General features: G+C 42.0%; 1 protein-coding gene and 1 long non-coding RNA gene across 6 annotated transcripts in view; one reads left to right on the top strand and one right to left on the bottom strand.

The window, feature by feature from the left end:
• The window catches only part of LOC130077874 (leukocyte elastase inhibitor-like), a 145,604-nt gene that overhangs the window by 32,595 nt on the left and 96,707 nt on the right, over positions 1-16,302 (top strand). Inside the window, exons 1-3 of one of the 5 annotated variants that reach the window (XM_056243281.1) lie at positions 6,722-6,947; positions 7,106-7,282; positions 10,302-10,373. The exons of 1 other annotated variant lie outside the window; for it this stretch is intronic. In XM_056243281.1, coding sequence (XP_056099256.1) covers positions 7,115-7,282; positions 10,302-10,373 — 240 coding nt within the window. In that variant the 5' untranslated portion in view covers positions 6,722-6,947; positions 7,106-7,114. Of the gene's footprint in view, positions 1-6,721; positions 6,948-7,105; positions 7,283-10,301; positions 10,374-16,302 lie in introns of those variants that run through there. 3 more of the 5 variants (XM_056243276.1, XM_056243280.1, XM_056243283.1) reach the window with 3 other exon arrangements.
• LOC130077884 (uncharacterized) lies at positions 736-7,133 on the bottom strand. The gene is made up of 3 exons (XR_008805842.1): positions 7,044-7,133; positions 942-984; positions 736-855 (listed from the first exon to the last, which is right to left on the bottom strand). It is a non-coding gene; the product is annotated as an uncharacterized LOC130077884 (long non-coding RNA).

The following is a 16,302-nucleotide window of genomic DNA, read 5'->3' as shown; positions in this document are numbered from 1 at the left end:
GTAAAATGGATTAAATATAGGCCTAAAGAAAATTTGTCAACCTGAAATGACTACACAGAAAACTTGAAATATTAGGATCACTTTATTGACCACATAGCCACAAACCGATAACACGAATAAAACAAATTATTTTATTTTTATTTTATTATTTTAGAAATTAATATCAAAGAAATGAAAGTGGCAAAAAAAAAACTTTATGATCACTTTATTGATCACATAGCCACTACCCAATTACAAAACTAAAACAAATCCTCATTTTAAGTGCAATATTCTCTAAAAGGTATGTAATAAAAACAAACTAAAAATTAAAAACAAATTTGAAACATTAGATGTTTCCTCCAGCCTTCAGTCGCGTCCACAATATCCCTTGAAGGCATCGTCACAGTAAAACCCTCAAAGTCGTTGTCCTCTCCCTCTGTAGCCAGCACCATGATCCCTGTACAGGGTGTCACACTATTGAGTAATAAAACCTGTACAGGGTTCTGAAGCTCTCACTAAAGTTCTCACTAACTGCCTTCCAGTTCACCACACCTGATAAATGTATTAAAAAATTTGGGTGACCTCATTCACAGGCAATTGCCTTTAAACTGCAGCAATGTATTGACAAATGTTATACATTAATTGTGAAAGAAACAGACAGAGCTGTCATTTACCTAGATATAGAAAGATGGGAATGGTAATAAAACACTAATAAAACCTACAGTCCAACCACCGAAAGTGAGCCTCTTGCCGGGAACTCTCTGTGCACATAATGTTGTTGAAGCAACTGCATGTAAGGGCGACAGTGCGGATTGCAACATCACCATCATGAACCACAACCTCCAGCAAGATTGCTCAACGAACTAGCAGAGGAAGCTGTAGAGGAACCAAATCAATAAATACTGTGGTTTAAATAATAAAGTAATTTTTTGAGAATTTCTATTGAGTAAAATGGGAAATACATTAAAATTGGTAGTGTGTTCAGGCGTGTGTCACTGGTTGCAACTACAAAGAAAGAGACAAAAAAAAAAAAAAAACATTTATTATCAATAATGAAGCCCCTCAAACAAAGTAAACAATATCAGTGTCTTGTCTCTTGTCAGCCCTGATTCGCCTCCTTTTTCTTTGCTGGCTTTCCGTGAATACCTTGATAAACTGGAGTTGCCCATGGTGAGAGCTAGGCGACGGGCTGGTGTGGGTTTACTTATAGCCCCCCAGTTTAGACTGGGGACTCCGTCGTTCTACTGGGGGACTTCAACGCTCACGTGGGCAAAGACAGTGACACCTGGAGGGGCGTGATTGGGAGTAACAGGAGCGGTGTTCAGTCATTGGACTTCTGTGCTAGTTACAGTTTGTCCATAACGAACACCATGTTCAAGCATAAGGGTGTCCACCAGTGCACGTGGCACCAGGACACCCTAGGTCGTAGGTCGATGATTGACTTTGTGGTCGTTTCATTTGACCTGCGGCCGTATGTCTTGGACAATCGGGTGAAGAGAGGGGCAGAGCTGTCAACTGATCACCACCTGGTGGTGAGTTGGATCCGATGGCGGGGGAGGAAGCTGGACAGACTCGGCAGACCCAAGCGTACTGTAAGGGTTTGCTAGGAACGTTTGGCCGAGTCGCCTGTCAGAGAGATCTTCAACTCCCACCTCCGGCAGAGCCTCGACCGGATCCCGAGGGAGGCTGGAGATATTGAGTCCGAGTGGACCATGTTCTTCACATCCATTGTCGAAGCGGCTGCTTGGAGCTGTGGCCGTAAGGTCTCCGGTGCCTGTCGAGGCGGTAATCCCCGAACCCGGTGGTGGACACCGGAAGTAAGGGTTGCCGTCAAGCTGAAGAAGGAGTCCTATCGGGCCTGGTTGGCTTGTGGGACTCCTGAGGCAGCTGACGGGTACGGGCAGGCCAAGCGGACTGCAGCCCGGGTGGTTGTGGAGGCAAAAACTCGGGCCTGGGAGTGGGAGGAGTTCGGTGAGGCCATGGAGAAGGACTATCGGCTGAGATTCTGGCAAACTGTCCGGCGCCTCAGGAGAGAGAATCAGTGCCCTACCAACGCTGTTTACAGTGGAGGTGGGCGGCTGTTGACCTCAACTGGGGATGTCATCGGACGGTGGAAGGAATACTTCGAGGATCTCCTCAATCCCGCCGTCACGTCTTCCATTGAGGAAGCAGAGGCTGGGGGCTCAGAGGTGGACTCGTCCATCACCCTAGCTGAGGCCTACACCCTCTACAGGGTGCTGGAGGGTTCATGGGAGTTTGCCCAACCAATCCACATGTGCTTTGTGGATTTGGAGAAGGCATTCGACTGTGTCCCTCGTGGCGGCCTGTGGAGGGTGCTCCGGGAGTATGGGTCCCTGTATGACCGAAGCAGGAGCTTGGTTCGCATTGCCGGCAGTAAGTCAGACTTCTTCCCGGTGCATGTTGGACTCCGGCAGGGCTGCCCTTTGTCGCCGGTTGTGTTCATAATTTTTATGGACAGAATTTCTAGGCGCAGCCAGGGGCCGGAGGGTGTCAGGTTTGGGGACCACATGATTTCGTCTCTGCTCTTTGCGGATGATGTTTTCGTGCTGGCCCCTTCAGACCAGGACCTTCAGCGTGCACTGGGGCGGTTTGCAGCCGAGTGTGAAGCGGCTGGGATGAAAATCAGCACCTCCAAATCCGAGGCCATGGTCCTCAGTCGGAAAAGGGTGGCTTGCCCACTTCAGGTTGTTGGAGAGATCCTGCCTCAAGTGGAGGAGTTTAAGTATCTTGGGGTTTTGTTCACGAGTGAGGGAAGGATGGAACGGGAGATTGATTGTCAATCTACGTTCCTGCTCTCACCTATGGTCATGAGCTTTGGGTCATGACCGAAAGGACAAGATCCCAGATACAGGCGGCCAAAATGAGCTTTCTCCGCAGGGTGGCTGGGCGATCCCTTATAAATAGGGTGAGAAGCTCGGTCACCCAGGAGGAGCTCAGTGTAGAGCCGCTGCTCCTCCACATCAAGAGGGGTCAGCTGAGGTGGCTCGGGCATCTGTTCCGGATGCCTCCTGGACGCCTTCCCGGGGAGGTGTTCCGGGCACGTCCCACTGGGATGAGACCCCGGGGAAGACCTAGGACACGCTGGAGGGACTATGTCTCCCGGCTGGCCTGGGAACGCCTCTGTGTCTCCCAGGAAGAGCTGGAGGAAGTGTCTAGGGAGAGGGAAGTCTGGCCATCTCTGCTTAGACTGCTGCCCCCGCGACCCGGCCTTGGATAAGCGGAAGAAGATGGATAGATGGATGGATATATAATATGTGTTGTGTGTGTGTGTGTTTTTCACGGCCTTCACGCTGAAAACCATTGCTACCACTTAGACCAGGGTGACCAACAGTCTTGTTTTCCCAGGACATGTCCTGGTTTTACGTCCTTTCCTGGCCGTCCTGGCTGTTTTTTTATAAAGTAATGAAAACTTCCTGGTTTTCAAAAACATGCTGGGAAAGATCAGCTCTACAGCAAAATATAGATGGGCAAACAAGCAGGATGAGGAAGAAAACAGGATAAAGAGGAAGAATAAGTATACATATTGTTAGTTCGGTTTTGTAAGTTTGTGAGAGCTTTTTTTTTCAATTTGAAGGTATTTGTTTTAGTTATTTATTATTTATATATGTATTTTTCTAATATAGAAGAGACATTATTTCTATCATTATGTCATTAATTATTTTTTAAACCTGTCATAATAAAACATGTTGAGTAACCTCTGAGAAGCCTATCTGAATTTGTGTCTTGTAATATAACAATTTTCTATTCATACAGATGAGGCATAGCCTACTTTAAATGTTTTGAAATTAATAAGGCACCTTTGAGTAAACTTCAAGTATCATTTGAGTATCTGTTTGCCGGGCCGAGTGTCCTGGTTTTTGGTAATCAAAATATGTTCACTTAGGGCTCTATCTTGCACTCGGCGCAAATGACTTTGTACACTGACGCATGTATCATTCCTATTTTGCACCCGCGCAAAGCGGACTTTTCCCTCCACAGACACACGTCGGTTAACTAAGAAATACACTTGCGCTCCCCGGGGCGGTTCAGCGCAAAGAGGAGGCGTGTTCCGGCGCAAACTTTCCCTCATGCTATTTTGCTGTTCTATAAAACAATTGCGCCACTGACCAGAAAAAAACTAGTCTAAAGTCAGTGGCGCGTTGCGCGTTGTTCATTATGCTATTTTAAGCGCGCATGCTTGGCCATAATGCAGCGGGTGCACAACGCACATACACTTTGATTCTCTCATCAACACAGATGCAGCAGTTTTTATTTTTGCAAATCATACATTATAACAAGGAAAAATATTAACACATGAGGGAAATCATTGTGGTGTCCATGACAATTTAGTTTTTTTCCTCCCACGCCTGTTTAACCGACGCTGATTTGTATGGGGATGGGAGAAACCCACCCACGATAGATAGATAGATAGATAGATAGATAGATAGATAGATAGATAGATAGATAGATAGATAGATAGATAGATAGATAGATAGAGAGAGAGAGATAAATAGATAGATAAGTCTGATTTGAACGTTGAATTTCTTGTTATTTCTGCATGCATTCTACTTCAGACAGTCAATAAACAGTGCCGTCTGAGGGTGTTACTGCATGAGGGTTTATGCCATAGTTTACAGGTGCACGCAAAACACGCAATACAACGTCACTTCTCTGTCTTTCACGGTCCTGACAAGAACGTCGGTCTCCTCGGCTGTGAACCGCTCTGACGCGCGCCTGGTAAATCCGCCGTTATAATAGCAATCCGCCATGCAACATGCGCACCTGCTCTTAAAGGGAATGTGAGATGACGCTCTGATTGGTTTATTCCACGTTACGCCCAAACCACACCTATGAATAATGAAGCTACTTCAGACCAACCTCTTTTAGATTTGCGCCAGGCGCAAGAGGCATTTATCCCGCCGGGAAAATAGCAACAGCGCCGGGATCCGCCCACAAAGTTACTTGCGCTTTGTGTAACCCCTCCACCCGGGTCCCACTCGACCCGCTCCGAGCGGGCCTCGAACCCGGGTCTCCGGCATGAGAGTCAGGTGCTCTAACAAGGAGGCTAAAGACTGCAGCCTCTAGCATCTGTCGCTAGAGAGCCTTTTGAGATCAGAGGAGTGAGGTTTACTCGCACAGCAACTACTAGCTGGCCTCCGTTACACTCACCCCCCTAAACCTCACTCCCATCCGGGTCACGGCACCAATGTAACCCCTCCACCCGGGTCCCACTCGACCCGCTCCGAGCGGGCCTCGAACCCGGGTCTCCGGCATGAGAGTCAGGTGCTCTAACAAGGAGGCTAAAGACTGCAGCCTCTAGCATCTGTCGCTAGAGAGCCTTTTGAGATCAGAGGAGTGAGGTTTACTCGCACAGCAACTACTAGCTGGCCTCCGTTACATTTGCGCTTTGACACTTGCGTTTCAGATCGTTAAAATAGGGCCCTTAGACAAGGGCGTAGGTTTAGGGGGGGACGCTAGGTACTAGTCCCAATCAATATTTTGAGATGACAAATTTGTCCCCACCAATATTTAGCAAGCTCCTTTGAACTGCTATTTTGATATTTGTGCTGCATTTGGATCTTTGCGCTGCCATTTGGATCGATTCCAACGGCCAGGACGACGACAGTACAAGATACGCCGTAATTTGATTGGCGGCGGGGTATCTGACAGGCAGGCTACACGCGCGGACCGGGACTACTTTTTGTGCTTGCACTCACTGGCAGCGAGCGAGCGGGTGGTGTGTGTGTGCGCGCGTGACGACGCCGACGGTAAGTTACCAGGGCTGTCTCTGCGTGCCATATACAAAGGCCAGAGTAAAACATTTTAATATTCCGTTTTTTTTGCCCCTTTTTGTACTTTGTAGATCAGCTATGTCACCCAAGAAGAAGAAAGGGGACATACGAAGCTTTTTCATAAAGCAGAGTGTAAGTAGGCAAAAATAACTAGCAGTAGTAGTGACTGACCAGGCTTTCAAATGCAGATTCTAGTGGAAAATAGTATTAACTGGTGATCCTGGTTACCCAGGATATTTTTACAGTTAAACCTAGCTTGAAGCTTCTGCAATCTTTCAAGGTTTGGAGCATTAATTAGGGGTGTGCAGCACGGATAGACTCATAGAAGTCGCGCTATCATGATAGACGTTAGCAAGTCACTGAATGTTAATTAGCCTACCTTAATTTAGAATCTTGCCGTCATAAACAGTGGATCATCTGAGACGTTTTTCGTTTCTACATTCTGTTTATGTAATGTATTTGTGAGTGTATCCTACTTGCTTAGACACATGTGCTGGAAAAACATGTTGGCAATGTTAAAAAGGCAAAAGTTAACACTGTTGGTTATTCAAATATAATGAATCATTATTTGATTGATAATATCCAAAATAACAATATCTGGTAGGAGGGTTAAACTTGCTAGCCATAGGATAGACTTTCAAAATTAATTAACCATTTTGTATGCAGGAAAGACAGCATCAAACCACAACAGATTTACATTTATTCATTTAGCAGACACTTTTTATCCAACGACTTACAATTGAGAACAATAGAAATGACAAAGGAAATCACCATTAAAGCACTGTTACTTATCTTACAACAAAATAATTTCCAGGGGGGGGGGGGGGGGGGTTATTGGGGGCGGGGGATGTCCCCACCAAAGCTGAGACCAAACCTACGCCCATGCCCTTAGACTTTTCCCGCTCAGTGGGCATAACCGCAGTCACTCGGTGCGGTTGACGTCACACACGCATATCCTCTCATTCCCTCATCTTTGGTTGAGTAACCCGAGACGTTTTACAGAAGGGCTGATTGATTTAGAGGATGGGCTCTTCAGGGCGAGGCAATATTCACTAGAAGGAAACATTGTGACTCAGCACATCATTCATTTACCTCCGACAGAACATCATCGTTCCTGCTAAAAAACTCTAGGAAGTGCTTGAATCAAACAGATTTTTACATTACAGTTCTTTGTGTGTAAGGATGAAAATAATGGAAAAACTACTGTTCTACTACTGTTTTATTTTCTTAGACAAGCATGTGATGATGTTTACATAGTAAATGACAACTGACCTGAACAATGCTCTGTTTGAGATTTTCACATGGTGATATTTTTTCTCTCTCTTACTTTCTAGCTTGTGAAAATGGAGCTTTTGACTGCTGCAAACACACAGTTCAGCCTCGACCTGTTCAAGACGATCAGCGAAGAAAACGCATCGGGAAATGTGTTCTTCTCTCCTGTCAGCATCTCTTCCGCTCTGGCCATGGTGTCGCTCGGTGCAAGAGAAAACACAGCGGCTCAGATGAATAAGGTGATCTCACACAATATACTTTTAAAAGAGGGTGATGGGAAAGTAGAGAGACAGAGGGACCAGGAAGTGATGCCAGCCTTTGGGCAACGAGTGCATGTATTCCAGAAAGTGGTAGTGATGTAGTACTCGAGTCCGGTCTCGAGACCGATTTCTGCTTTCTCGGACTCGTCTCGGACTCGACCCTTCAAAGACTCGGTCTTGACTCGGTCTCGGACCACAGTGGGAGGAGAAGGACTCGTAATTTCAGACAGAGTCCTCGAGATTTTTTTTTCCAACGCATTTTTTTTGTTCATATAAAAAAAACCACATGGGCGTCGGAAGCAAAAAAAATATGGGTGGGTCATCCTCCAGATTTTTTTTTTTTACTGGAGTAGATTAGGGGTGTTCCCGAAGCCAAATACCTTATCTAAAATATATATGCAATAATGAGTGAAGTGCATGAGTGAGAGTAAAAATGAAACGAGCACAAATCCGTCTATGCGTGCATCTCTCAGAAACCACAGCTTGGCAAGAGTAATATCAACTCAAATAGGACATTGTATATTATTGTATGTATATTTAAATGATTTAAGCTTTGTTCAATATACAGGCTACTCGAATTAATTGAATAAGCACAGCACGATCACAAATCAAACAGCGCGTTAATTGCCGTATCTGCGCGTCTCTGTCTCAGCAACCAGTTCTAATAGCCTATTATCAACTAAGATTAATATACATTAATTACTACATGATGTGTCTATTTAAATGTTTTAAACGTCGTATGATGTCCCATAGGAACCTGAGACTTGCGCTTAGGACACGATGACAGTTCTCCGTTACGGACGTGACTGCTCTGGGAAAGCGGCACTGCTTTAAAGACTGCTTTAAAACTTCCACAGACCTCAAACAGAAAGCACAAAGCCTTTCTTTAAAGTGAAATTCGTTTTGTATTAATTGTATCTTAATTTTAATCAATGTTTCATCAACCAATTGCCTGGATTTAATAAATAAGAAGTAAATATAGCAGACAATAATCACGACACGGAGGCGCCGGCGCGTGAACTGGAGCTCGTCTCATAAATGAACCGAAACTCAGCGTAGCCTATAAGTATAAGGTAGCCTACTTGCCTCACAGACCTGAAAAAAAATATATATATAGAAAGCTTTTAAACAGAACAATTCAAAACGAAAGAAAACAGACTGCTCTCTGCTTATTTAATGCGTATGAAATTTCTCTCTGGCGTGCATTTCTCTCTGGCGCGTTCACTACTGCAAAGCTACTCTTTTCAGCCGACACACACAAAAACACTTGTTTATTAATAAACAATTAAAATTTCTCCTTGCTATATTTGTGTTATGAATTCTCTGTTTCCCCGTTCTTTGTGTTTTTGGTTTAGTCCTGTTTCCCGCTCCCCATTAAGTCTATTAGTCTTCCCAGGTGTCCCCGATTAACCCCATTGTTACCATGTTTAGATCGTTTGCCCCTGTATTTAAGCCCTGTGTTTCAGTCCTGCCGTTGTGAGTTCTTGTTTGTTTTGTTTTGTAGCTGAAGTGTTGATGTTAGTGTTTTGTGTTTTGTGCCTGAGTCTTGTTCCTAGCCTGAGTCTTTGCCTAGTTTCCAGTTTGTTGAATAAAGTGTGTGTTCTGCATTTGGATCCTGCTTCCTCCTTGCTTCAACTGCACCAGCATAACATATTCATTATCATTACTTTTGCCGGTTCTTTGTGACAGCTTTTAGGTGCTTTATTGGCAGCGCCACCCTTACATGTTACACATGAACGTGTCACACTGCGTCACCACAGCCCCAAAAGAATCGAGGTTTGCATCGAATTGTGCGTCAAAAATCGTGATACGAACCGAATCGTGGGTTTGGTGTATCGTTACACAGCCCTATATAGTAACGCATTTTTTGGCGGTAACGGCGTTATTAAGATGGGAATAGTAATCAATTAGATCACTGCAAGTGACTGAAAAGTGAGCAGACATATGCGCTGAATTAGAGACAGTAAAGGTGAGTGGGTCCAATATCATTGGTCTTAAAAAGTGGGTGGGTCTTGTCCCCCCCATATATACAATGGTTCCGACGCCACAACACATAACAACAATAATAAAATGCAATGTTGACGGGCATTATTTGAAAATGACATCCCATGATGCAATGCAAAGGCCTAACAGTTGATTATTAACTGGGGTGATATTAAATCATGAATATCAAAACTGACACGTCGAGACAAAATCTCGACTCGGACTTGTTTCCTCTAAGACTCGGTCTTGACTCGGACTCGACTGTATTTGAAAAACAACGGACTCGGTCTCGACTCGGACTCGACCCTTCAAAGACTCGGCCTTGACTCGGTCTCGACTGTATTTGAAAACCAACGGACTCGGCATAGCCAGTCTCGTCCCCATCACTTGAAAGTGGTCTGCATTGTTTTCATTGAACTGCATTGTTTTATTGTTTTGTAATAAACCTACAACAAACAAACACAATAAAGATCATTTCCTCCATTTCGGAGTATTGCACTGTCCTATGATAATACATAATATGATTTTTATTTTATTTTTAAAGCGTGTTGAATGAAGTATGAATGTAATCCAGACATATTACGTCATGTTGTTACTGTCATGTGACCTACGAGAATAAGTTGCATAGCTTTACCACCATACATAAATCCTCTCCTGTGGCCTCATGGGATAGAAAAGTGTCTAACGAATGCGCTCTTCAGAACCGTGGAAGGTCATCCGGGGACTTTTCGCCTACTGTTTTTGAAATACTGTGCATACTACTTTTTTGCCGTAGGGAAGTATTCGATATCTTTGTAATTTGAGTTCCAAGCCTGGCATAAACAGTAAAGTGTCAGCAATTAATCACTCTTTTCACTCAATTATCAAAGGCCTGAGGGCCAAAATCAACAAAGAATGTGTTTGACATCTTTTGATTGTCTTTTCTTTTAAACTATTCTAATGAGTATTTGAGTTGTGCATTCACAATACATGTTAAAGTAATCTTTATTAACTCTACCATAACAATGTTGTGTAGGTCCTGGGCTTTAGCAATGGACCACCAATGATGAAGCAAACCAAGAATCCTCAGACACCTGCTAAACTCAAGGTTTCGTATGAATATTTGCATCAAACACTAACCCAGTTAACAGAGAACTTTAGCTAACATTCTGTCAAGGTTCTGTTGCATGAACATCTGTATTTACTGTAGAGATGCATGTATCCTTTGGGTTCGTCTGATTTAACTGATTAAATCTGATATTGTTGATGCAAACAGAAATGTCCAGAGGAAAACCTAGGTGAAAAAAAAAAGTTCACTAAAATACATTTTATTTAAGTACACTTCCATAACGTACTTAAAGTGCTCTATTTTCGCACACTTATTTTGTACTTAATATACTAAAAGCTTAACTTTAGTATTTCTTAAGATAAACTTAAAAAGTAGTTCACTTTTAAAAAAACTTTCGCTGATAATTTACTCACCCCCATGTCATCGTGGCTCTCCTGTTCGAACTCGTTCATCAAAATGAACAAATCTTTTTTCGAGTCAATTCATTCATTTCGTTCGTTGAATCAACCAAATGACTCGAAAAAAGATTTGTTCATTTTGATGAACGAGTTCGAACAGGAGAGTCACGAACGTGCATCACAGAACAGAGCAAGACGAGCGTTTGGGCTTATAAAACTTAAACTTTTTTTATTTTTTTTAAATCACCGATCGTTTCGCTTGATAAGACCCTTATTCGTCGTCTGGAATCGTTTGAAGCCCTTTGAACAGTTTGCAGTTTGCACTGAAACTGTCTTTTGGACCTTGAACCATCTGGTACCCAGTAAAGTGCATTATGGAGAAAAATCCTGGAATGTTTTCTTCAAAAACCTTAATTTATTTTAGACTGAAGAAAGAAAGACATGGACATCTTGGATGACATCGGGGTGAGTAAATTATCAGCAAAAGTTTTTTTTTTAAAGTGAACTACTCCTTTAAGATCAACTCTATGCTATTTTTAAACACACTGAAGAAGAACTAAAATCTGCTTTTAACATACTATTTCAGCTTTAATTTTTTTTTTTATTATGTGAAAATGTAACCCGTAAGTATACCACAGAAACAATACAGCACAGGTATAAACAAACAGCATCCCTTTTATTGAAAAACACTTTCATTTTTTTAAACATGATTCAAAAGAAATTCATTTCAGTATTACAAACGTATCGTAATGGATAACAGCCTTTAAACAAGTTAAAAGTGAACAACATTCATTTTAAGTAGGCTTATTGCAATGCTTTATAGTTGACAAATGTTTATAATATGTAGCAGACCCCTCCCGAATGATGGACAAAACTTTACTGATGTTGATTAAGTTTATTGAGTCCGCTTCACTCCAATAATTATCTCAATAATTACCTCACAAATCACCATAAGAGCTGAACAAAGGAAATACTAAAGCTCGCATTAACGACTCATACAAACTCTCTCTCCGTTATATATTACCAATAACATACAGTAAAATACAGATATTAATAACAACAAACTATAAACAAATGTATATTCCTTATGCCAGACCTTATATGCCTTTTCCGGGGGGTGCTTATCACTGTTAAACTTTAATAGTCTGCACCAGACATCATATAGACGCCCTATCGACCGCTACTGCCTATTGGCACTAGGGCTGTCAAAATTGCTCAAAAATGACGTTCGAATATTCCCTCTAAAAAAAACACATATATTCGAACTATTCGAATATCTGGTTGCGCATTTTGTCAATGACGCGCATTACGTCAATAACAGGACAAATTAATACAAAGAGACACAACTACTTGTATAGTTCGTTTATTTAAAGTCCCCGTGAACCGGAAGTTGCAAACGACTTTTCTCCAGTGTTGTGACGTATTTCCGAGAGAAACGGAATGCTAAATGAGGCAAAATGGTGGGCGTGGCTTTTTTCCCAACTAGCACCTGATTGGATCTAGAAAAGTAGGTGTTTTCATTCAGCCTGTCTACTGTCAGTTGGAGGGGCGTGGTTACGGATGTTAAGCAGACACCCAAACCGTGAAACCGTCATCAGGGAAGGTCCTCCAATGCAGAGGGGAGGGGAAATTTCAGATTTTGATTAAAGATTACGAAGCCCAAAATTTTTTTTTTTGTGGATTGACTTGCATGGATGAATTGTTCACCACAAAACGATCAATTTAGGCAAACAAAGTAAGTATGGTCAATTTTGAATTCATGGGGACTTTAAGTTTAAACATATTTGACAACGTATTAACATACACAAAACCAAGTAAATCAACTAATGGCCAAGACCGCAGACCTTACTCTCGCTCGCACTCGCAGGCACGCACGCACGCACGCTCTCTCTCTCTCTCTCTCTCTCTCTCTCTCTCTCTCTCTCTCGGTGCGAGTGTTGGGAGTGTGTGGGAGTTGAGCGCGCGTTTGTGAGAGCGATTGCGAATTCCTCGTTTCTTGTTTCCATTTTCTCCTTTTCTTTTTCCTTTTCTTTTCCTTTACTTTTCCTTTTTTTCCTTTTTTCCCCTTCGCCCAAAAGCCTTATTGTTTCCTTGTAAATTAGCTTGCGCGGTTTTCAGACGCCGGTATGGCGTCTGTTTCCGTGCAAGGAATGCCAACCTTGTCGCTCCGTAATGGTTGCAAGTGTGTAACAGAACCCGGAGTGACAGTGGAAGAGCTGCTGGTGGTTATAGGAGAGCAGGTTGGTTTCGAGAATATCATTTCACCCTCACGGATGAATAAAGCTGTCGTCATATTTTTGAAATCAGACTCCCAGGTCAATCAGTTGACTGTGAGCGGAGTGTGGGTGAAAGAAAAGTTCGTTTCGATAACACCACTGTCCGCTCCAGCAACGAAAATCATAATCTCGAACGTCCCACCTTTTTTACCTAACGAGATCTTAACGAAAGAACTGCAGAGGTTCGGAAAGATTGCAAATCCTGTTAGAATGATTCCCCTTGGATGTCGTAACAACGCGCTAAAACATGTTCTTTCTTTCAGGCGCCAAGTTTTAATGTTTTTGAGTTCACAGGATCGTAACTTAGAAGTCTCTTTCCGCGTTAATCATATGGAGAATTTGTACATGGTTTACGCCAGTACCGAAAGCCTAAAGTGTTTCGAATGTGGTGAGTTGGGGCACAAACGTTTTGCTTGTCCACATAAAGATGATCAGCGCGCGTCCACATCTGATGTGATAAGTGGTGATGTAAACAACACTGAGATTAGGCCTATCGACCAGCAAACGAGTGAAAGTGATGAACAGAGGAATGAGGAGCAGGGAGAAGGAGCCACAGAGCAGGACAAGATGGAGGAGGTGAGTGAGATTAATGTCAATGCTAAGAGTGTGGAGCAACCTGGGTGCAGTTATGTTTCTGGTAAATCTAGAAATGTATTAGACACTGTTGATAAGAGCGAGGCTCAGAGTAGTGTAGACTATTTGGGTGAAGTTGATGATGTAGTACAGGCTGAAGACGCAGCGGACAATATGGCAGATGAGATGGATAGTTATTCCCAGTGTACTGATGATGGAGATGATGATCAGTGGTCAGAGAGTGTAGAAAGAACTGATAAAGATCTGTATACTGTTGAACAAATTAATGCATTTCTTGATAATACAAAAGGAAAAGCTGGTGTTGAAGTAACCAACTATTTCCCTGATATTGACAAGTTTATTGCTTCTGTTTTACGGGCTAGAAAAATGAGCAACTACGATGACCTTTCGCAACAGAAGCGGTTTCGTCTTAAGAAGCATATTACTGTTCTCAGACGAGGCAAAAGGTTGGAGAAAGTGAAGGGGAAAACTAAATAATCTTAATGGCTGATACTTTTTCGTTCTGCTTTTCTCTCTTTCTTTTCCCTTTGTTCATGGAGATCTTGCGGGTGGGATCAATTAACATAAATGGATTGAGGGACAGGAGAAAAAGAGGGTTACTATCAGAAATTATTCGATTGAAAGATTTGAGTGTTGTTTTTTTGCAAGAAACCCATAGCAGTGAAGACAATGAGATCGATTGGGGCTTGTGGTGGGAAGGAGATAGCATTCTTAGTCATGGGACTAATGTAAGTGCTGGAGTAGCTGTACTTTTTTCCCCTGCTCTCAAAATAAATATTTTATCTAAAGATGAAGTGGTACCAGGGAGATTTTTGACTGTAAGGGCTGTACTTAGGAATTTTAATTTCCTGTTTGTAAACATCTATGGCCCTAATATAGGAGCAGACAGAGTACAGCTTTTTACTAAATTAGAACAGATCTTAAAACAAAAGCAGGATGGTGATCTTATTGTGTTGGGGGGAGATTGGAATTGCACTTTAGACTTTGTACGAGACCGGAATGGGGAAGAACCCCATTCACGGTCAGCTACCTGTTTAGCCAATATAATTAAAAATCTAAAATACTCAGATGTATGGAGAGAGCATAATTTATTAGTACGGCAGTATACATGGATGAAAGTTGGCAATGGCAGCGTTTCTGGAGCACGTTTGGACCGTTTTTATACATCACAAAACATAAGAAAAAAGATTGTTAACACAAATATCATCCCTACGGCTCTTTCTGATCATAAACTTATTACATTTGAGTGTATTCTGACCGAAAGGAAGCATACTAGTTAATCCTGGCACTTCAATGTTAAACTTTTGTTTGAACTTTTGAAAAATGTCTTTGTGAAAATGTTATTCAGTGGTGGGAAGTTGGTAAAGCGCACATAAGAGGGTTTTGTCAGCAGTATGCATCTCATACCTCTTTAATTTTGAAAAAGACACTAGTACTGTTGGAAAAAGAGATCATGGATATTGAAAAGAGTATGCATGAGAATGATGATAGAGATCTACAAGCACTGTGGACTGAAAGGAAAAATCAGTTGAGCTTCGTTTTAAATGAAAAAGTTAAAGGAGCTCTTGTAAGAAGTCGTTTTTTAACAAAAAGAGACATGGATGGACCTTCTTCTTATTTCTTTAACTTGGAGAGGAAAAAAGGGCAAGAAAAACTGATGCACGTTTTAAAGGACAATAATGGACACAACACTTCAGACCCGGTAGTGATGCGTAAACTTGCTGTGGATTTTTATTCTAATTTATATGCTGCTGAAAATTCAGATGAACTGTGCAGAAACCAACTACTACAAGATCTTCCTGTCTTAACATCAGAACACAAGGACTTTTTAGAGACTGAACTCACCTTTGAAGAGGTCACTGCTGCTGTTATGGGACTTTCCTCAGGGCGGACCCCAGGACTAGATGGGTTACCCGCTTTCAGTTTTTTTGGAATATTATTGGTTATGATTATTTTTGAGGTGATCCAAAAATGCATCAATGAAGGAATTCTTCCTTTGAGTTCTCAGAGGGCAGTCTTAACGCTACTCCCAAAAAAGGTGACCTAACCCTTTTAAAGAACTGGAGACCTATAGCAATTCTCGGCTCTGATTACAAAAAATTTTCAAAATGTCTGGCCAGCAGGGTAAATAGTATACTATATACGATTATACATAAAGATCAATCTTACTGTGTAAAAAATAGATCTATAGTAGATCATTTGCATTTGGTACGTGACATTTTTGATTTTGCTTCTCACAATAATGCCAATTTGGGTTTTCTGTCATTGGACCAAGAAAAGGCCTTTGACAGAGTTGATCACACTTTTCTTTTTGATACTTTAAAAGCTTTTGGATTTGGGGAGAGTTTTATTTCCAAAATAAGACTGCTGTATGCTGGAGCACAATGCATGATTAAAATAGCTGGTGGCCTCAGTATTCCTGTAAAAGTTAACAGAGGCATTAGACAAGGTTGTCCTATTTCAGGTCAACTTTATAGTATAGCCATTGAGCCCTTACTATGTAAATTACGAGAACATCTTACAGGTCTGCAAGTAAATACACTGGAGTTTAAGAGTTTTATTCAACTTTCTGCATATGCAGACAATGTCACTGTTTTGATTAAAAATCAAAGTGATGTTCAATGTTTAAAAATGGCTTTAGAATGTTATGGAAAAGCAACTTCAGCTAAAGTTAATTGGCAAAAAAGTAATGCTGTGTGG

The sequence above is a fragment of the Rhinichthys klamathensis genome, unplaced genomic scaffold (assembly GCF_029890125.1).
Source record: "Rhinichthys klamathensis goyatoka isolate OS25496 unplaced genomic scaffold, OSU_Roscu_1.1 h1tg000784l_1, whole genome shotgun sequence".
NCBI lineage: Eukaryota > Metazoa > Chordata > Actinopteri > Cypriniformes > Leuciscidae > Rhinichthys > Rhinichthys klamathensis.
This window is presented reverse-complemented; position numbering and strand designations above follow the sequence as displayed.